This window comes from Penicillium taxi, assembly GCF_028828555.1.
Source record: "Penicillium taxi strain IBT 34144 chromosome Unknown utg000005l_segment0_segment0, whole genome shotgun sequence".
NCBI lineage: Eukaryota > Fungi > Ascomycota > Eurotiomycetes > Eurotiales > Aspergillaceae > Penicillium > Penicillium taxi.
The window spans coordinates 387,422-408,424 of NW_026643207.1; the positions used below are offsets into that span (position 1 = coordinate 387,422).

General features: G+C 47.5%; 10 protein-coding genes across 10 annotated transcripts; 5 read left to right on the forward strand and 5 right to left on the reverse strand.

Moving 5' to 3' along the window:
• Nucleotides 1–513: 513 nt before the first annotated feature.
• Nucleotides 514–1,994, forward strand: N7495_007507 (uncharacterized protein; the record flags this gene model as incomplete). Its single annotated transcript, XM_057210158.1, has 2 exons — nt 514–1,130; nt 1,184–1,994. 2 exons carry the CDS (start codon nt 514–516, stop codon nt 1,992–1,994), a joined length of 1,428 nt encoding a protein of 475 aa, XP_057059701.1.
• Nucleotides 1,995–3,445: 1,451 nt separating this feature from the next.
• N7495_007508 (uncharacterized protein) lies at nt 3,446–3,895 on the reverse strand (the record flags this gene model as incomplete). Its single annotated transcript, XM_057210159.1, has 1 exon — nt 3,446–3,895. The coding sequence occupies one exon, from the start codon at nt 3,893–3,895 to the stop codon at nt 3,446–3,448; it is 450 nt and encodes a 149-aa protein (XP_057059702.1).
• Nucleotides 3,896–4,496: 601 nt separating this feature from the next.
• On the forward strand, nt 4,497–5,164 carry N7495_007509 (peroxiredoxin family protein; the record flags this gene model as incomplete). The annotated part of the gene is made up of 3 exons (XM_057210160.1): nt 4,497–4,543; nt 4,636–4,748; nt 4,821–5,164. 3 exons carry the CDS (start codon nt 4,497–4,499, stop codon nt 5,162–5,164), a joined length of 504 nt encoding a protein of 167 aa, XP_057059703.1.
• Nucleotides 5,165–5,666: 502 nt separating this feature from the next.
• On the reverse strand, nt 5,667–9,978 carry N7495_007510 (Mtc5p; the record flags this gene model as incomplete). Its single annotated transcript, XM_057210161.1, has 3 exons — nt 5,667–6,698; nt 6,758–8,032; nt 8,056–9,978. The coding sequence occupies 3 exons, from the start codon at nt 9,976–9,978 to the stop codon at nt 5,667–5,669; spliced, it is 4,230 nt and encodes a 1,409-aa protein (XP_057059704.1).
• A 364-nt stretch (nt 9,979–10,342) lies between these two features.
• Nucleotides 10,343–10,966, forward strand: N7495_007511 (E2 ubiquitin-conjugating protein UBC13; the record flags this gene model as incomplete). The annotated part of the gene is made up of 4 exons (XM_057210162.1): nt 10,343–10,395; nt 10,461–10,549; nt 10,606–10,737; nt 10,791–10,966. The coding sequence occupies 4 exons, from the start codon at nt 10,343–10,345 to the stop codon at nt 10,964–10,966; spliced, it is 450 nt and encodes a 149-aa protein (XP_057059705.1).
• A 768-nt stretch (nt 10,967–11,734) lies between these two features.
• N7495_007512 (60S ribosomal protein eL24) lies at nt 11,735–12,631 on the forward strand (the record flags this gene model as incomplete). Its single annotated transcript, XM_057210163.1, has 3 exons — nt 11,735–11,785; nt 11,990–12,133; nt 12,350–12,631. 3 exons carry the CDS (start codon nt 11,735–11,737, stop codon nt 12,629–12,631), a joined length of 477 nt encoding a protein of 158 aa, XP_057059706.1.
• A 1,157-nt stretch (nt 12,632–13,788) lies between these two features.
• Nucleotides 13,789–14,470, reverse strand: gup1 (glucosamine 6-phosphate N-acetyltransferase; the record flags this gene model as incomplete). The annotated part of the gene is made up of 2 exons (XM_057210164.1): nt 13,789–13,878; nt 13,958–14,470. Coding segments are annotated over 2 exons (603 nt in total), but the record flags the coding sequence as incomplete, so codon positions are not given.
• Nucleotides 14,471–15,209: 739 nt separating this feature from the next.
• N7495_007514 (class II fumarate hydratase) lies at nt 15,210–17,138 on the reverse strand (the record flags this gene model as incomplete). Its single annotated transcript, XM_057210165.1, has 6 exons — nt 15,210–15,396; nt 15,454–16,471; nt 16,530–16,645; nt 16,721–16,758; nt 16,826–16,870; nt 16,926–17,138. 6 exons carry the CDS (start codon nt 17,136–17,138, stop codon nt 15,210–15,212), a joined length of 1,617 nt encoding a protein of 538 aa, XP_057059708.1.
• A 209-nt stretch (nt 17,139–17,347) lies between these two features.
• Nucleotides 17,348–18,567, reverse strand: N7495_007515 (alpha/beta hydrolase; the record flags this gene model as incomplete). Its single annotated transcript, XM_057210166.1, has 3 exons — nt 17,348–17,611; nt 17,658–17,972; nt 18,034–18,567. 3 exons carry the CDS (start codon nt 18,565–18,567, stop codon nt 17,348–17,350), a joined length of 1,113 nt encoding a protein of 370 aa, XP_057059709.1.
• Nucleotides 18,568–19,474: 907 nt separating this feature from the next.
• Nucleotides 19,475–20,836, forward strand: N7495_007516 (putative aspartate transaminase; the record flags this gene model as incomplete). Its single annotated transcript, XM_057210167.1, has 3 exons — nt 19,475–20,557; nt 20,608–20,713; nt 20,772–20,836. 3 exons carry the CDS (start codon nt 19,475–19,477, stop codon nt 20,834–20,836), a joined length of 1,254 nt encoding a protein of 417 aa, XP_057059710.1.
• Nucleotides 20,837–21,003: the final 167 nt, after the last annotated feature.

The following is a 21,003-nucleotide window of genomic DNA, read 5'->3' on the forward strand; positions in this document are numbered from 1 at the left end:
ATCAGGATCTACCTGGTACCTCTAGGTCAAGCTATAATGCCATTGGTGTAAGTTATTAGTTCTAATGTATGTTATACCACGGAAGTCTCACAATTGGACCTCATCATAGTGTTGGCCTTGTCGGACACGGGCCCAGGCCCCGATCTTGTTTTACTTAGGCACATTATTTGTAGCAGATTTCCTTCCCCCAGTGGGCTTTTCTAAATCAGCTAGCTACCGCCGCTTTAATAAGGGCGCCCAGATTCAGGCTCAGCGAGTGAATTTTAGTCCGGATAAAGGCTCAGTAGGCTGTGACCAAAAGCGGCAAGCACTGAGCACAAAACGAAAGTAGAAAGCCAAGGAATGGGTAATTAAAGCCTCTACATATGTACATAAGATGCAGGATTGGATCTTGATAGCGCAGGGGATGCTAGTCGTGCGGGGTAAAATCATCAGCTCACCTTAAATAAAAGAGAAAGTACCTAGTTTCTCAGGATGAGGATTAATAAACAGTAATCAGATGAGTCGTGAGCAATGATCACTTACGTTGATAAGACAGCCCGTATTGGTCTACTCGTCGCAAGACGCAGTACTCTTCCAAAAAGCACTTGGAGAGTACCAGTGGATCGACGATTCATATCCACGATCACAGTGTCTGCAAATGATACTACTCCTGCCGTTCTTACACCTCCCCTTGCTACCCTGCCAGCCAGTGTTCTTCTGAGATCACTTTTGATTGCCACCATCTCTTCAAAGCCTTTTCTTCTGGACTCTTCTCTATGGGCCATTTCCATCCTCTCCAAGCCAGATCGAGGATTCTTGTTCAATGTGGACCGTAATCCAATTCTCCACAGTATTTTAAAGAATACATTCTATAATCAGTTCTGCGCTGGCGAGAATGGCACTGAAGTCAAGGCCACTATCCGCCAACTCAAGGACATGGGGTTTCGCGGTGTGATTATGACTTATGCCAAAGAAACTGTGTTTGACCGTCGAACCAGCACTAAGGAAGGTCCTACGATTTTGGATGCTGAAAATGATAATGGACTGTCATCCTCTCAAGCAGTTCATTGCGATAATATCGATTCATGGCGGAAAGGCACATTGGAAACTATTGAACAACTAGAAGATGGGGATTATCTCGCTGTAAAGTAAGATCTTCAGGCATTTCGTTTCGTCAAAAATCACATCTAACTTGTTACAGATTGACTGGGGCTGGTCCTACTGTCACCGAAGCCTTCGCAGCAGTACAGATGCCACCGAAACAGATGCTGGTGGCATTAAAAGAGATTTGCAACAAATGTAAAGATCGCAATGTGCGCTTGCTAGTTGATGCTGAGTCTCAGCACTTTCAATGGGGGATTATGCGAATCACCTTGGAGCTTATGCAGCAGTATAACCGAGATGGATTTGCCGTTGTCTATAATACCTACCAAGCATATTTGAAGAGTACATCGGATACATTAGCATCGCATCTGGTTGCTGCCCAGAAAGAAGGGTTCACTCTAGGACTCAAACTCGTTCGAGGTGCATACATAGCTTCTGACAATCGATCCCTGATCCACGACACGAAGGAGGAGACCGATACTGCCTACAACGACATCGCTCAAGGCGCACTCAGGCATAATATTGGAGAGTTTGGCATTAGCATTCCCTTCCCATCTTTGGACCTGCTTCTATGCAGTCACAATAGGGCGAGTGTCATGGCTGCCCACCAGCTCCACGAATATCGTGTTGCTGCCGGCTTGCCAACTGTCCCTGTTGAGTTTGCTCAGCTTCATGGAATGTCAGATGAGGTTAGTTTCTCGCTTTTACAATCTAAAGGAATTGATGGGGCGCCACAGGTTTATAAGTGTTCTACATGGGGTAGCTTGGGTGAGTGTCTGGCATATCTTCTGCGTAGGGCGATTGAGAATAGGGACGCTGTTCTTCGTACAAACGATGAGTACACTGCACTGAAGACAGAGTTGAAAAGGAGGTTGAGGGGAACTGTGTATTTATATTCTGGTAAATAGACACACAACTGATGATGATGCTGAGTACAGCACACTTCTATCCGGTTTCAGACTAAGATCATTCCCCTAGAAGTGGACACCCTAGTAAAATGAATCCATTTTTGAAAAACCCGAAACTATCAACCCTGCATACGTTAGGTTAATTCTAAAATCATATCCCGTAAAGCTAAAATAGCTATTTTATCTGATGCTTTTTTGCTTCTTTTTCAAGCTCCTTCTGTCTTTGACGCTCAGCTAAAGCTTTAGCTTCAAGCTGCGCAGCTTTGATCTTCTCTATGTCTGCAAATAGTGTATTTAAGTTTACATGGTCCTCCTATTCTTCTTCCTATTCTGAAGGGTCTCAACCTGTGAACTAAGCTTTGAAATCAGAGCTCCATCAGTTGCCTGTCTCGTAGTAAAAAGTCCAGTACCCTTGGCTGCTTTCTCAAGAGCCGTCCTTTAATCCTAAGTCAACTTTTACTGTTTATCAAGAATTTCTTGAAACTTTTGAATAAGTCGATAGCTTTAGGTTTATTAAAGATCACTTAGAATCGTGCTGGATTCTAAGCTAGGACGAATTAATGCCTTTATATGGATCCTATAGAAATAAACCAGCAGCTTTCCATCCACTTTGAAGAACTAAAGGTCTGAAAATTTGTTTTCTAGCTTTAGAGTAGGATTCCACGAATCGGACCTTTTATTGGTGCAGCATCGTCGATATAAGGTAGTTCATTGATTTGATTCCGATATCTGGCCTTGCTAGACGAAAATGTGCCTAGGTCAAGTGGCTATAGAATATGGCTACTATGAGCAGGTAAAAACACTCATTCGACATTATTTTGCTTATAAGTCCATAGAAATTGATAGCTACTGATATGGCTACCATGGCCGTCGAGAGTCATGCTGATCGAGTGTAGCTGTTTCAGGCAAAAAGATTGTCCTTAGCCATTCAATACTAGTTGAGTTTGATGTCCAGCCATTCTCTGATATAGTATAAAATCAGTTTGGGGTGTCGGTTTGAAACCATAAAGTCTATAGGTTTTTGCCTTTGAAGATAATGAGTGGGCCAATCGTTTTACTAGTAGGGCTAATTGTCGATCAACTACTTTGAAAAGACAGGGTTCACACGTTGCACTATATACATTAGAGAAGGGAATAGGTCGTCTTAGATTCTTAGTATACACATTGTGCAAGGTGGTGTGAAATGTGTTCGATTCACCTAGCTACTCGAGTTGCTAATATAGTGATTCCCCTGTGACTTGGGGTCTGCTTGTTCCGTTCCGAGCTGTGGTATTGCCAATATCCATGTTCCGACACTAATCGTCTCGATAATCGATACCTATTCCCGGCTCTCTGATGACTTAACATAAGTATGCTTCTTCCCAGATGCTGAAAGGACTTGGGAATTCGTACAGACTAAGAGCGATTCCACGCTCGTCCATATTCAAAATGTTATCTGGTAGTATAGAATATTACTCTTTAGTCTTTGCAAATAGCTCATAAAACTCTTGAATTGCTGCAGGCTGTGTCCCATGGATTCTAGACACATCGATACGTCTACCTATACAGGAATTGACGCGTGGGTTTCGCTGAATAAACTTTGGTAGCCATGCCTTCCCAAGAGGTTCATTATCGCCATTAGAACGTAGAATGCGAGCAGCCATCTCACGCGCGCAAGCATGCGAAGGAGGAAATCCTTGGGAATCCCGCTCAAGAATCCATTTAACTAGGAATTCCTCTTGGCCTGGAGATAGTCTTTGTTGATTTGAGTGGGCATCGCGACGAGAAAGTGAGCCATTCATTCGACGTGTAAGGGTAGATCTTGAGACACCATATGCGATAGCTGCTGCCTTTACAGAAGATATTTGGCCTGATTTTAAGTCAGAGATGGCCAGAGATATCTGGTGTTCGTTGGGAGCCATAGTAATAGAACAAGGTAGTGGAAAAATGGATGATGGAAAGTGGGGGGCGTGACGCACGTGCCCACTTCTAGGGTAATGATCTTAGCTGATCCCAGTATTTGATACATCAGAAGATTATGAAGGATCGGATGCCGGTAGAAGTTTCTAGACTTATATCAACTTACTCTGGGTTGTGCTTTATCTTGTGATAATCAATAACCATGAATTCAGCTTCAACTATCTTTAAAAGCTGCTCTGGTAGTTAGTTAGCTGCGTCGATTAGTCATATATCATGTGACTCGTGTCGATGTCTCATCTAGGCACCAAGGCACCAATATATTACCCCTCTGATAAAGGTGGGGCTTAGTTCTCGTTCGGTCGATCTTGCTAATCCATTTGTTTCTGTATCATTCTGGCTACCGATGGTCTTATCCGTGGCCTAATTTGTCCCACCAATTCGTCATATCGAGGATCCCGATGGGCCGATATGTGTAAGCGCCGGAACCCGGAATATTAAAACCGCCTTTTCCCCTGGCAACCTTATATTGCTTTCTTCCTAATCTTGTAATCTTCATCACTCTCTTCTCTTAAACCTCCCTTCACATCAATTCCATCCATAATCATGACTATCAAGGCCGGTGACAGCTTCCCCGAGGATGTTAAGTTCTCGTATGTATTGCACCCTAACTATGCCCTTATCTGCCCCTCCTCATTCTTGTATCCAAAGCCGAACATAAACATTAACCAATTGTCCTTTACAGTTACATCCCCTGGGCCGAGGACTCTGCCTCCATCACTTCTTGTGGTATTCCCATTAACTACAACGCCTCCAAGGAGTGGGCTGACAAGAAGGTCATCCTCTTCGCTCTTCCCGGTTCGTCACCGCCTCTTCTACCCGTTTTGATATCATAACCTCAACAATACTGACCGCCATTCTCCCTTACAGGTGCCTTCACCCCTGTCTGCTCCGCCAACCACGTCCCCGAGTACATTGCCAAGCTCCCCGAGCTCCGCAAGAAGGGCGTCGATGTTGTCGCCGTCCTGGCTTACAACGATGCCTACGTCATGAGCGCCTGGGGCAAGGCCAACGGTGTTACCGGTGATGACATTCTGTTCCTCTCCGACCCCGAGGCCAAGTTCTCCAAGAGCATCGGCTGGGCTGATGAGGAGGGCCGTACTTACCGTTACGCCATTGTCCTTGACCACGGCAAGGTCACCTACGCCGCCAAGGAGCGTGAGAAGAACGTCCTTGAGGTCACCTCCGCCGACCATATTTACAAGCAGTTGTAAATTTCCTGTCGGAAATGAATGAGTTAGGCGTGTCGCACTTTGTATTGGGTGGGGGGGGAGAAAATATCTTCCTCCTTCTGCATTTGGCGGAAAATACCATAGATTGCCCGCTGCTTTTTGCTCGTGTCTAACATAGAGGAATAAATCATAATGAAGCTATGAAGTGTCATCCGTTCAAACTTTGTAGGCGTATTGGTTAGTATTTACCTCGATTATCATAGTCTATATTTTGCTTTTTTGAGGGCTGAGGCCGTCATTGAATCCCGTGAGCCCATGTCACTCACTAATCAGATCCACTACTCATTAATAGCATCTAATTCATGTTCAATTCCGACGAGCACGGAGAAAACACCTTGATAGGTAGTTCCGACACTGGTTGAAGGTTCAGGCGATCTATATTCAGTGGGAAATACAGAAATATAAAATACAATATTTAAAACAAACAGACGAATTGGATATCAAAGTAAGGAGCAAGCAAAGCTAAAATAAAAACATGCCGCAATCATCTGCCCTTGGGAGAGTTGATTGCTACAGAGCGATTCTTCTTCCGGTCTCGCATTGGCAGACCCGGACTACCTCCACCGCCCATGCCTCGTGCAAGGGAGGCGAAGGGAGAAGAGTCATGCAATGCTTTCGAAAGATCAAGTGCTGTTGGAATCGCTCCAATTCTGCGAATACTGGGAGTATTCTCACCCGAACTATACCCAGGTTCTGATTGACGGCGACGATGACGTTTGTCATATGAGTGGCTCTTAGTAGAACTTACAGGGCTTTTCATACGAGGAGACAATAATTCTAACGATGGCATAGGCACATCTGCTGCGACATGCTCTGAGCAACGACAGCCACATCCGGTGGGACATGGCGGAAGCTTGGGATCCATACCCTCGGTAGGGTCTGTACTATCATATTGATCGGCAGGTCGAAGGAACCAGCGTTGATGGCAGTCAAAGCAGCAAACATGACCGCAACTAAGACACGGAACCAGCATCCCAGCCACCACTTCCCCGCAGATGATGCAAGGGAGCTTGGTGGGCAATGGCTGCCGAGGTTTGCAGTGAGCACAAGAGCTGATGGAAGGCTTTCGCCCATGGCGTTTGGATGGGGTGCCTATTTCCATAGTTGTCGTGGAGAAAATGGAAATCTGTAAAGCATGCCCACAATTGGCACAGTGACGCTGGAAACCAAGGCCTTCGAAATGCGGCGCCACATGACCCGAATTTGGCTCTTCAAATGAGTCTCGTTTGGGACTGCTACTGCTCCAGTACTGACTCATGTGCATATCCTCAGCATGATCAACCACCGAACCAATTTTTAGGACTTCACTTTGCTGCACTGGGAGATCCCATGTCAGTAGTAATTCAGCGTACGCGGCACGGTACGACTGATACAGCCACTCCTTGCTGCGATCAAGGAGGGAAGCCGACGCAGCCTTGTTACTGTCAAATGCGCTTTGGTTTTTGAATGTAACTTTAAATCGGGCTGCCGATTTGGGTGGTTGAGCGGGTTGGTCACTTTCAGTGTCAGAGTGAGCCTGACGAAACATTGTTAGTATAAACTTCTCATATTCATAGTACCAAGGACAATTCTCACTATTTGAGTTGTTGTCATACTCAGGCTCTCTCCGGGACTTAGTTTCTTGATCACCGGCGGCGATGCCGACGACGGTCCAAAGGTAAATGAGCGAGAGAATGACGAAGCAAGGACGGATCCAAATCCAGATCCACTTCGTGGATGAGACTGTTGGTCTGGAGAAATCGCCATGGGTACATTTTGACTAAAAGATTTTCGATTGGTGGCAATACCTCGCGGACGAGAGGCGAAAGGAGGAGTTGAGCCTGAGGAAAAGGGAGAGGGGGAATCCAGCCGCCAGGCTTCGTTGGGTGAACGTAATGCGGAGTGAGGATGTGAACGGGGTTCTTTGGGTGTGGATGAAGCAGGAGTTGGGCCTTGAGATTTGTTCTGCGCGGTCTGCACGGTTTGCACAGTCTGCACTGTCGATGTAACTGATGATAATTCCAGTGAATAATCCTCTTCGGCGAGCTCATCAGAGTCATTCTCTAGGCGACCTTCCATATTCGTCTCGAGGAGAACACAGGATAACATTGCAACCATCTGCACATCCCCGATGCGCTCGAAGTGTTCAAATAATGCAGGGACTAGCCAATGACTGCCCATGGGATGATTACCCCAGCGAATGACACTTCCAGCAACCTCTTTGTAGAGCTCCTTTTTCTCGAGAGTCTGGTTCCCATTCATTGCATGGTCGCCCTTGAAAGCGCGCTTCAACTCCATTCTTGTATCGCGCAGATTCGGTGATTTTTTTCGAACCTGCAAAATGAGCTTAATAAGACCCCATATTTGAGACAATTCATAGCAGCCCGCATCGAGGGCAACAGCGGCATTATGTGCACACACGTCTGTTCCTTTGCCACAGATGCGGTATTTGCTAGCGAGTTCACGCCTGACCGGCAGCAATTCACTCAAATCATGGATTGAGATATAATTCCGAGGCTTTTCAGCTGATTCTGTTGTTGCAGCACCACCGGTGGATCGCTGGGATTGATCTGTCGACCGTGGTCGATATATACCCATACTGCCAGCACTACGCCATGTCTGTGGCGGTTGAAACCGGGTCGGTAGTCCGGATAATATAGCAGAAGAGCCTGATGAGCTCGAAGTCTCGGAGCCTGAATCATCGGAGTACTCAGATGCACCATCATCTGTGCTCGCGATTGTACCAGAGGTCATGCGTGGGCCCGGAGAGCTAGTCTGCAATCGCCCGAAACCTTCAAAAACCTTGTCTGTCCTAGAAAGTCTAGTCATCTCTTTGAATCCAATATTCTCAAAGAAATCTGTTGCTTTGTCCTTTTTGGGGGGAAAAAGCAAACCAGACGGCCATCGTTTGCCCAAAGTGCACCGCAGCCTTTAGCAACCGGTACCATCACGTTGGCATTCACTGGTCGAAGAAGCTCCGAACTCATCCCTAATTCCTGGCTCTTTGTCATGCCAACTTCATCTTCGTCGCTAGATTCGCCCTCTAGCTCGCCATCAACCGGAGATTTGGTATTGTCCTCAATTTCGTCTACTATCCATGCAACGCTTTCTTCCAGAGTACTCTCTCCAAGAAGATAACGAACAGCCCCTTCTAGACATCCACGTTTCTGCGACATGTGAGTCTCAGCAATTGTCTTCAACCCAGCTGTGACCTTTTGGGCAAACTCATCCGTGACAGATGCTGTCTTTTGAAACTTAAAGGTGGGAATCGAGGTTTTGGGATAGCTAACTGGAAACTTTATGTCAACTTTGAGAAATAATGAGCTTCCATCAGCACCCCAAGGCCCAGTCAGAGAGATTGAAATTTTTCTTTGCCGGACATCAACCGAATCAAATGATACTTTGGTGAATCTTTCGCCAACATGGCTGATCTCGTCTCCGAGGGTTTCGATATCCCAGCCCGAGATTTTCACTCCACGCATCCAGGAAATGGGATTTGTGTCAGCTCTCAGGTTCGATCGTGGCTGCATGCCAAATCGTGTTTCGCGGCGAGTACTCCGCGTGTACCCACGAGAATGCGGGATTGATATGGCATTCATGCCTGGTCCACCCGGGTAGCCGCTATTTGAGAGCGGTTGATGAATGGATGATGCCGTGTCGAAATCATCTATATCCAACTCGGAATTTACGTCTCTAAAGCTTCGATAGACCGCGCCTAAACGTGTCACACCTCGAGTAGAAATGAAGCTTTTGCCTTTCTCATACCCTACATGCTCCAAAATCTCAGGGTTCACGCGATGCAGGCGAAGCTCTCTGTCAGTTCCCCAAGTAACAAGCTGGAAATCTCGATTATCAACACCATCAGTCACACCTCCACGTGATCTCCACAAAAACTCCTTCACCTGGCCTTTATGCCCAGGGAAACTGTGAATTAAAGGCAACTCTTCGCCAGGGTTGCTGTCTTCAACAGCTCTGCGACTGTAAAGGTGGAGATCGGAGTTTCCTCGCTGGGGCATCGCTAGAACACCAAATCCAAATGGTGTATTTCTGGCTCGCCAGACAGGGAAGGGTGTTTGAATCGTCTTCTCTGGTATATCGCCTTCAGATGTATAATCCCAGAACTTGATCGTTTTGTCGAGTGAACATGTCGTCAGCGCGCCTGGTCGGATTCGGTTCCAATCAACACCATAGATTTTTGTGTCGTGTGCTTCAATTGAACGAATCGGGTATGCGCCCATACGGTCATCCCAGATTCGAAGAAATCGATCATGGGAGCTAGCAATAACGTGAGGATCTTGTCGGTTCCACTTAACCTGAGTTGCACCAGTGAACCAATCAGAGAACGAGATAACCGGGCGAGAGGGAGTACGAAGATCCCAGCAGTGAATAAAACTATCGACGGCGCATGTGGCGAGAATGTCCGGGTGAAAGGTGTGAAAGTTAATGTCGGTAATAGCTCGAGAGTGCGCATGTAGTACGTATTCAATGGAATTCTGCCATGTTTTCATGGCCAAATTCCAGACCAAAGCTTTCTGGTTTGATGTACTAACTACCCAGTAATCACGTGAAGCGAATGGGGACCATTGCACATCGGCGACTTCCCATGGTGTATGATGAGGCAGGTATCGGGGCGGAGAATAGGGCGAGTCCAGGTCAATGACATGAAGACCTTCCTTGGAAGCCAGTACCACATCACGCCCACATGGGGAGATGGTCATAGATCCAACAGGCTGTTCGACATGGAAAGAGCTATCCTCATCAAATGTTGGGCTTTCAAAGGCCGACGTGAGTGGCCGTGGCTCCATGGAGCTTGACATTTTGTCAGCTACGGCCCAATGGGGGCCCTCGTAAGAATCGCGCAGTCAGAATTATATGCGCAGTTTAAAGCGACATGATAGATTGAGTAAATGGAGCCGCTATGCCATTTTAAGTAGCGTAACTGTGGAACTTTGAGGTTGATGCGAACATCATGAATCCAGAGCTCCGATAACGAGCAACTGTGGCGGTGTTTTGTGGCGGTGTAACTAACTCACGTGTTTCGTTACGGCTTCCGGAAGGGCCCCGCGCAAGAGCTGGCCCCTCCTTCTCGACTTTGTATACCCACCAGCTAGTGACTTCCTAGTAGTCTCTCGCTATCGAAATTATCTCACCTCCTACACCCTCCGGTGACAAGGACCCATCATGGCTTTGTCTAAGCGCATTATCAAGGAGACGGAACGTCTGATGGCTGAACCGTGAGTGTATCATTTACATCAGTATATCGATTTGTAGCTAACTTTGGACCTGTTTCCTCGTATAGGGTTCCTGGCATTAATGCTGTTCCTCACGAAGATAACCTGCGTTACTTCGATGTCTCTATCCACGGCCCTGCCCAGTCCCCATATGAAGGTATGTTTCAACCTGCTTTCCTCCCTTCCAATTCCCCATTAACTGAATCGTATCAGGTGGAATCTTCCGTCTTGAATTGTTTTTGCCTGATGATTACCCTATGGTTCCTCCTAAGATCCGCTTCCTAACTAAGATCTATCACCCCAACATTGATCGTCTGGGCCGCATTTGTCTGGATGTGTTGAAGAGTAAGACTTCCCTTTGTGCTGAAATATTCCTGTATTTTCTGACTTGTTATCAGACAACTGGTCCCCCGCTCTCCAGATCCGTACAATCCTTCTCTCGATCCAAGCCCTCCTTGGAGCCCCGAACCCCGATGACCCTCTTGCCAACGATGTTGCTCAGCGATGGAAGGAGGATGAACCCGCCGCCATCCAGACAGCAAAGGAGTGGACCCGAACCCACGCCATGACCTAGGATTCTGACCAACCGTGATGAGACCATGAAAAAAAGAGTGTGAGACGGAAGCGTGGTGATGGATAGACCTTCAATCCTTCAATTTGCTTGATCGTTGTGATAGGCGAGCTATTTTTCTTGAGCGTGGGCTTGTTTTTGACATCCATTTTGTTTTTGTAACAGTCAAAGGACTTGTATAGAATCAATAAATGTTCTGTGACTGCCATTATTGCACAGAATGCTTTAGCATTTAAGTTGAACCTCCAGATAAAAATACATTAGCTGATCACCATAATTCTTCACATAGAAGGTCAGTCTAATTGGCTAGGTATGAGAGTCCAGTGGCAAGGTTGGTTTCCGTGGTTTCCTTGTGAGAAGATAGAATTGAGACAGCCATGCCCTGATACTTCCGAGGTCAGTATCATAATAGCGCAGAAAGTTCAGATGTTCATAAACATGACAAAAGCAAGGTCTGTGAAAGATTCAAATTAACATTATTCATTCCTCGAATAACCAGCCTCGAAATAGAAGACGGCTGCAAGGTTGTATATAAATTAACTTACTCTACCAAGTAAAGGTTTAGAGTTGAAGTCTATCAAGATTATAGACGATAAGAGATAAGAAAGCATAGTCATGTGACTGATATTCCCGGAAGGGCAAGCGGATCACGTGTCGCACTTTAGCGAGGCGCACCACAATTGGACCCAGCCAAGGACTACCGCGATCTCCGAATTTCGACCATCACCAAACGCCAATCGACACATCGTCAGCGCATCCGCACCCGTTAAGATGCGTACCTACGACGACTCCTTCAGCGGCCAGAAGATCTACCCCGGCAAGGTACGTTCTTTTCAATCCATTCGGTCCCCGTCTGCGTGCGATAGGAGGAATCTGGAATTGTGTGGATTCAACGACGACATCGATCAAGCACCAACACCACCACTCTTTTAGATATGCTTCCACGCTCGCTGGGAATCGCGCAGACACATGGGGATTTCACTTGGTTAAAATCGGGTCGCTAATAATGATTTTTTGATATTACAGGGTAAGCTGTACGTCCGCGGCGACAGCAAGATCTTCCGCTTCCAAAATGGAAAGTCCGAGTCTCTTTTCCTCCAGCGCAAGAACCCCCGCCGTATCTCCTGGACTGTCCTTTACCGTCGCCAGCACCGCAAGGGTATCTCAGAGGTCGGTCACCCTTCACGTTACTTGCTATCTTTGTGTAGGATTCGTGTGATGGAACTTGAAGGCCGTCTTGCTGGATTCGATCGACATATTCTATTTAAAACATCGACATTCTGACAAGACGGACATAAGAGGAGGAAATTTGATATCACACGACGCACGCCCCGTTATTCGATATACAAAACGAGATACTAACTGTGATGTTTTCCGGATATATAGGAGGTCGCCAAGAAGCGTTCTCGCAAGGTCGTGAAGCACCAGCGTGCTATTGTCGGTGCTTCCCTTGAGACTATCAAGGAGCGCCGCGCCCAGCGCCCCGAGGCCCGTGAGGCTGCCCGCAAGCAGGCCATCACTGCCGCCAAGGAGAAGAAGGCTGCTTCCGAGAGCAAGAAGAAGGCCGAGAAGGCCAAGTCCGCCGCCGCCAAGGGTGGTGCCCAGCGCATCCAGAGCAAGCAGGGTGCCAAGGGTTCTGCCCCCAAGGTCGCCGCCAAGTCCCGTTAAATTTCTTCTAAAAAGTTGGATGGGAATGGAGGTGTTCTTTCGTGATGACGGTTGCGACGTGATGGAACTTTCGGTCATAGGGCTGGAGTACTGTCGGTGATGACTGGCTTAAGCCAATACCTGTTTCTTGAACACTTTTATGCAATACTGCGCAATGCAAAAATGGAACCAAAGGAACCAAAACAATAAATAAATCCACCGCAATATTTCCACGCTCAGTTTTCTCCTAGGTATAATCATCTGTTCTGGCGTTTCTTCCTGGTTCGGTAGAATTTGGTTTCCACACTGCGAATTGGAAATGTATCTGACCTCGTGTATGGCTTGGAGTGGAGAAGAACTCAGAACCCTATGTGCTGAATACAGAGTGAATATCGCCTTCGAGTCAATCGCAGTCTACAATGGAAATCGACTGCAATGCGGACATCCATCTACGATTCCTCTTCAATCCTTCAATCGCTAGTACGCCTATCTACGATCCAGCCAGTGGCAGATGTGTCACTATTGAACTAGATGTAGACAAACGCCCCAGCGTCTTTCCTCAGTTGGCACTGGTAGTTTTTTTCCGAAACAGCCTACCGAGGTAGACTACCTTAATGTGCCAGTAGCCAGGACTCAAAGACCAAATCAAGTATTTTACCTACCTAGGTAGGTACTAATAGGTACCTAAGTAAAGACATGCCCGAACCCCTTTTCACAACCCTGACACTAGTCATCGTTACACCCAGGTAGTCAAGTGTAGATACTGAGGTATATAAATCAGATGAAAGAGAGTGAGCGCAATATAGATTTTGAAATTTAAGTATGAAATAGCCGCTATTTAATGGATAAACAAATATAATGCAGTAGTTTTACAGTTGGGATTCTCAGTCTGAATATCAACCACATGTGCACCTGATGTAGGTCGCCAGAAGCGATATCTTCCAAGATAAAAAAAAAAAAAAATTGAAAATACTAAGCTCTGGGAGGTTGCAAGGCCGCCAAGGAACCAAAATCGGTATATTTCCAATATCAGCGATCTATAAGAAACAGATATGCACACCCGAATCAAAATGGAGGCAAATTTTCAATGTTTCCACATGACTGTGTTTCGAACAAAAAACTATACACCTGAATGCCAGACTAGGAACCGGTCAAGGCCCAAATGAACAATATCAAGCTTAGTAGTAGTGAGCCATCTCTAGGCCAGCGCGTTTGAAGTTGCACTTGATGTAAAAGCCTTCATTGGCTTCAGAGCAGTCAAGAATGCTCTATAAAAATGGGTCAGCATCTACACTCATTTATCAGGTAACAATATGTAGGAGATTTAATTACCTTATAACAACCAACCTGGGCAGCAATATAATCCAAAGCCTGAATGATTCGCAGACCAAGCTTCTTGCCTTGTTGACCCTGCTCCACGGCAATATCCTCAATGTGCCCAACCATGCCAAGCGAGTGGATGAACTTGCGCTCAACAATCAAGCTACCAGTACCAACGATGCGGCCTGACCCATCACACACGACGAGATTATAGTACTCGTCATTACGGGCCGCGATCCAGTCATATCGCTGGTTCCAGGCCTCCTCGCTAATATCGCCGACAGTAGTGAGGACACGCAGGACATCGAGGTAGCCGATATTGTAGTCTGAGCGGCGCATAGGCCGGATGGTGTAATCTGTTGGGAGGAGGGAGATTACCTCGGGGGAGATGAGGTCGGGAGCGAAAAGAGGTGTGTCATTCTCGACTACAGAGTTCACAGCTGATGGCATAGTGGGCTTGGAAGAATCAGGGATAGGAATTGCTTCGAAGGAGGTTTCAATTGGTATTGTGTAGTTATTTGTTAGATCGTGAGGGTTTCGCTGAAACGAAGAAAGTAAATTGGAGGACCGGAGAGGGATTGAAGTGGCGGGTTATGGGGGCAAATCTGTTAAGGCGAATTGACTGGATTTTTGCCTTCCCAACGTTCAAAGCAGAGAGTCTTAAGAACTTTAAAGTTAAGAAAGAAAAATGGATCGTGGCTAGGGGGGAGCTTAGTCGATCCAGTCATTTTATAGCCTTGGAACTGGCTATTATTACCTAGTAGCCCCACGCTTGGCACCACGATTATCTATATCTACGGAGGACCGTGGAATCTACACTCATATTTTGCTAGAAGTCTCAGTTACCTTTGATCTCTTCAACTCCCTGTCTCACTAGAGAATTACTAGATTACTCACTTCCAAAGTCCAAGATCCCCCCTACCCCCGTAAGAGGGTTTCCAAGCTTTAGGCTCGGCTAAGACGCCTTATAAATACTTCTCTATAATGGATCAACCATGGGTATCTTAAAAATGAGGATGAACAACTTATCTCATATTCCAAGGTTAATCTAGATTATGTGGTATAAGTACGGGATTCATCTCCAATATTGGAGTCTCTGACCTGCATGGATTTTAAGGGCTTTAGGGGTTACGTCGGAGATGCTATTTATAGTTTTAGGCCATAAATAGCCCCGCTAGAGGAGGCTGAATGACAACAGAAATACAGCTTCTTATTCAGTATACAAGCCCTATAGATAATCTTATATGGGCACTATTCAAACAGCAAATGCGCTGTGCACTTATTTGTACTCCTTGGGAGCGAGCATGAGCTCAGGGCGGACGTGCTTGTCAAAGTCCTCCTCGCTCAGAGCCTTGAGCTCCATAGCACTCTGCTTAAGAGTAAGACCCTTCTTGTGGGCGTTCTTGGCAACCTTGGAGGCCATGTCATAACCAATGACGGGGTTCAGGCAGGTAACGAGCATCAGACTATCATTTAGTTAGTATTATGTCAATCAAGGGCAAAGGGAGAGGAAGGGTGCATACCTCTCGTGCAAAAGGGAGTTGATGCGGGTCTCGTTGGCCTCCAGACCCTCAACGAGGTGGACACGGAAGCTGTCCATGCCGTCAGCGAGAATGCGGACGCTGTGGAGCAGGTTACGGATCATGAGAGGCTTGAACACGTTCAGTTCGAACTGGCCGTTCATGCCACCGATGGTCGCTGCGACGTGATTGCCCATAACCTGGGAGCATACCATGGTCAAGGCCTCGCACTGAGTGGGGTTGACCTTGCCTGGCATGATGGATGAACCGGGCTCGTTCTCGGGGAGGTTCAACTCGCCCAGACCACAGCGGGGACCGGAGCCGAGGTAGCGCACATCCTGGGCAATCTTGAACAAGGAAGCGGCCAGGGTGTTCAGGGAGCCAGAAGCCTCAACAATAGAGTCGTGGGCAGCCAGAACCTCAAACTTGTTGGGGGCGGTCTTGAACTCAGTGCCGGTTATCTTGGAAATCTCGGCGGCGATAGCCTCGTCGAAACCCTTGAAGGTGTTCAGACCGGTGCCAACAGCGGTACCACCCTGAGCGAGGAAGCGCAGGTGGGGAAGAGTGGCCTCAACACGCTCGATGTTGCGGTCCAACTGGGCGACGTAGCCGGAGAACTCCTGGCCCAGAGTGAGGGGAGTAGCATCTTGCAAGTGGGTACGGCCGATCTTGATGATGTGCTCAAACTTCTCAACCTTCTGCTGAAGACCGTCACGCAAGCTCTTGAGCGAGGGCAACAGGGTGTTCTCGAGTTCCACAACGGCGGCGATGTGCATAACGGTGGGGAAGGAGTCGTTGGAGGAGGCGGACATATTGACGTGGTCATTGGGATGAACGGGCTTTTTGGTGCCCATGGTACCGCCCAATATCTCAATTGCGCGGTTGGAAATGACCTCGTTAGAGTTCATGTTGGACTGGGTGCCAGAGCCGGTCTGCCAGACGACTAGAGGGAAGTGGTCAAGCAGCTTACCCTCGGCGACCTCGGCAGCAGCCTGCTGAATGGCCGCACCAACCTTGGGGTCTTTCGAGTCGCATGTTAACAGAGCGATCGCAAATCAAAGTCGAAGGGAATTCCTTACCGAGGCCGAACTTGACGTTGACTGCTGCTGCAGCACCCTTCAGGATACCGAAAGCCTTGACAACGGGTTCGGGCATGCGATCCTGGGGCTGGTTGATGTCGAAGTTACCCAGGGAGCTATTACCATAGATCAGCTCTCCTGCCTCCTACTCTATTTTTATGCGTTGTAATTATATCGTCGGGTCGTCTTACCGCTGGGTTTGAGCACCCCAGTACTTGTCCGAAGGGACCTAAGAGCAAGACTCGAGTCAATTCCTGCATAGACAGTATATAAAAGGTCCCATAAATCAAACTCACCTGGATTTCGCCAAAGGCATCGCTCTCAGTACGGGTACCAGCAGACTAGATTTAGCGCATCAGTAATTGTGATAAAATCCTTCCACATCCAATGTCCTACCATCTTGGTGGTGCTGAAAGCTCTCTTGTTGTTGCTAAAAAGTTGAAGACGGGGGAACTGGCTGAACTGACGACCAGAGCTCAAAGTGCGAGTAAAAGAGATCGAGCGAGCAGTGGTTGACAAAGCGTTGCGCGCTGCGGGGTTTGCAGCTTTGGAAGCATGTGCCAGTGTGGCCATTGAGCGGACCGCGGCTCGGGAAGTAGATGGATTCATAATGAATTGAAGATGTACAGTACAGGGTGGAGATACCCAATTGACCCTCTTGTCTGAGAAATAAAGATATCACTCTACGGACGCAGGAAACAAAACAGGGACTAGAAATTTGGCCGAAACTTCCCGACCTCGGAATCGGCATAGCCGGGTCTAATACCCCAGGAACTGTTGATGACTAAGCACTGGTTCTATGGACATAACTATTTATATCACATCTCATTCCCCAGCTCTTGTCGCAGCATTTCAATTACATTCGCATTGAATTGTCGCCCTCCCTCTAATATTCCATCTAGCACAGCCACCAGATGAGGCACCCCATCATACCGAACCAGCTTCACATGAACCCCAGCAGCTTGAAGTTTTGCGGCATACGCCTCCCCTTCATCACGCAAGGGATCTAGTTCCGCTGTTGACACCAATGCGGGAGCTAGCCCCTGGAAGCTGGTTGCGAGTATTGGCGATATTTTCCAGTCCTAGAGGAATGAGTGATCTGTTGGAAGAGATACCGGGGAAGCTTACCTCGTCGGAAGGTGGTTGTCTGGGGACACCAAGGAACTGTCGATGAAAGTACGCCATTCGTGCTGTGGGAAGCGCTGGAACAAATTCCATTTCTCGGTAGGACTCGTAGGGGCAATTTTCATAATCAAACTCGCCTTCTGGAGTAAACGTACTGTGCAAATCGCATACAGGCACTGTCAAAATCTGAAGACCTAAGGGGATGTTCGCATTGCGGCAAAGGTGGCTGATCACAGCTGCCAAATGCCCTCCTGCCGATGCACCGCCGACTGCGAGTCGATCTATATCAATATTGAATTCATTCTCTTTCGAACGGATCTAGATATCGTGATCAGTTCAATCATGTTTGACCATCTGATACGTTCGAGGGGGTTCATACCCAGTTAAAGGCTGCCCAACAGTCCTCTATGGCAGTGGGATAACGATACTCAGGAGCCAGTCGATAATCGACATCAAACGCAACAAGATCTCCGTCAAGACCATGTACGATCCTTTTGCAGAAATCATGATCCGCTGCAAGGCCACCAAACACCCACCCTCCGCCATGGAAATTGACATATGCAGCTCTTTTCTTTAGTTTTCCATGGGCATCCAATTTATTCTCTGGCTCAAATATTCTGACAGTAATCTCACCTCCTTTCACGAGACATTTTTGCTCCGTGATACGAAAGATGTCGGGGCCTGCAGCACGACCGTAGGAGATGGTATACCGGGTAGGGTTCTTTCGAATGTCCTCTATTGGGACTTCATGAGTGTGTAAACGGCCTGCATTGTACTTGTTGTAGTATTCAACGTAGACAGGGTCGAACCGAGAAACCAGCTCTGTAGGGATGCTGTTATGCAGTGGCTGAGATATCTCTGATATTCGAAAGCTATGCAGAGCTGGGTCGCCTTCCTGTAGTGGCTGGGCCATCTTGAATTATTCCAATTTTGATCTTATACTTTCAAACTTGAAAGAAACTTCCAAGGTCGAAATGATGGTGGTTTAATGAGGGGTAAAGCTGAATATATGAGGCATTTCTCTTGTTGTTTAACTGGTTGGTTCTCATTTATAGCACTCATTCGTTGCACAGCGCGGGGTTGTCGGTGTCAACATCAGCTCTTTTATATTTCGACCTTATATTTGAACGTTGACTCTTCCGATTTGAATAACATCTAGCTGACATGATCTCTCTGCAGCGCAGATAATTCTCTTCACCACTGTGTGTTTACTCATATATACAGAACCATACCGTGGACTAATCTCTACATATTTTGAACGCCCGCACTTCTTACGCTCAGCTTGGAACACTAAAACCTGCCCAGATCAACCAACTGATATTTTACAGCCTGAAAGACTAGAATGGCTTCATCAAGAACAATAAGCTTATTATTTAATGCCCAGATGGAGTCAGCATGCAATGGCACCCATGCTAGCTCTGACTGATCGCCTCCATGGATATCCATGGATGTACCACGTACCAGATATTAGCCCTAACCATTCCTTCTTCAACTTTTAGTACCATATCCCTCGACTCTCACAAATTGGGGATATTCACGGCAATTATGTCCTCGTGATCATGAAATAGCAAAGATTACCTTGGAAATTGAATGCCGGATTCACCCAGAAAAAACAAAAAGCCGGCATTAAGCGGGCGATCCACGGGTATTTTCCGCAGGCTAAAGATGCGATATCGGGTTGACTCAGCCTGCCGAATTTGTTCGCCAAATAACGAATCTGATCAGCTAACTCGTTAGCATCATCTCAATCTGACCATATAAAGTTGCAGCTATTCCTACATACTGTATTATTTACACCAATTGATCGAAAAAGCCACAAGATGACCACCCTTCCTACTCGCCTCACTGACTTGACTCCCGTCCCACCGGATGAGATCTTCGCCCTGGGAGCCGCATACGCAGTTGATCCCCACCCGCAAAAGGTCAGCTTAGGCGCAGGTGTCTACCGCACAGATGATGGCAAGCCATGGCCCCTGCCAAGTGTCGAGAAGGCAGAGAGGGAACTTTTGGCCGAGAATGATCTGTCGCGACACGAATACACTGCTATTGAGGGTGATGTCCCTTTCCTGCCACTGGCACGAGACTTGATGTTCGGTTTCAAGGGCGAGGATAGCGAGGAGGATGCCAAGGCACGTATTGCGACTGTCCAGACCGTTGCTGGTACCGGTGCCAACCACCTGGGCGCCCTTTTCCTGAAAGCCCACCTGAAGCCCCGCAGCGTCTGGCTGTCAAATCCGTCATGGGCAAACCACTTGTTAATCTGGGAGTTGGCCGGCGTGCCCCACAAGTCCTACCCCTACTATAAAGCGGCGACGCGGTCATTCGACTTTGAGGGCATGATGTCGACTTTGGAGTCAGAGGCTCAAGAGGGCGACGCCATCTTGCTGCACGCCTGTGCGCACAACCCTACCGGTCTGGACCCGAGCAAGGAACAGTGGATTGCTATCGCCGATCTGTGCGAGCGCAAGAAGATCTTCCCCTTCTTCGACTCCGCCTACCAGGGCTTCGCGTCCGGCTCTCCCGACGAGGATGCCTGGGCCGTCCGCTACTTCTTTAACAGCAAGCCCGACATGGAGATTTGTGTGGCTCAATCTTTCTCCAAGAACTTTGGTCTTTACGGCCAGCGTGTCGGTGCATTTCACTGGGTGACTGGCCGCAACGCCACATCCCTTCGCGACATCGTCTTCGGCAACCTGTGTCATTATATCCGTGGCGAGTTTTCCATGGGCCCGCGTGTTGGTACTAGCATTGTCAAGAAGATTCTGACCAATGATGATCTGGTTGCCGAGTGGCACGAGGATTTGCGCGCCATGAGTTCGCGCATCAAGGCTATGCGCACAGCGCTGTATAACGAGCTTGTCCGCTTGGAGACCCCCGGTACTTGGGAACACATTATTGAACAGGTAAGAGTTAAGACGCTAGATCTTGGAGTCAATTACTGATTTTTCTACAGAACGGAATGTTCTCCTACACTGGTCTTACTCCTAAGCAAATCTACCTGCTCAAAGAAAAGTACCACATTTACCTGATCAAGTCTGGCCGAGCATCCATCAGTGGCTGTAAGTTTTGTCTTCATGAACCGTCTAAGAAGTATAGCAGACTGACAGAACATAATAGTGAGCAGCAAGAACGTCCTTTACGTGGCCCGGTCTATCGACGAGGTCGTGCGAAACGTACAGTAAACTACTCATGATGATGAATAAGGCTGCCTAACAATAAAAAATTAGACGCTTGGCTATTGTACATACATTATGCGGCGCTTTCCTTACAATTACATATCATGAATCTTTATGGATCCATATCGAAGAGAGAAACTGTGCCTCGATTGGTACCTGATAGTCTACTTTTT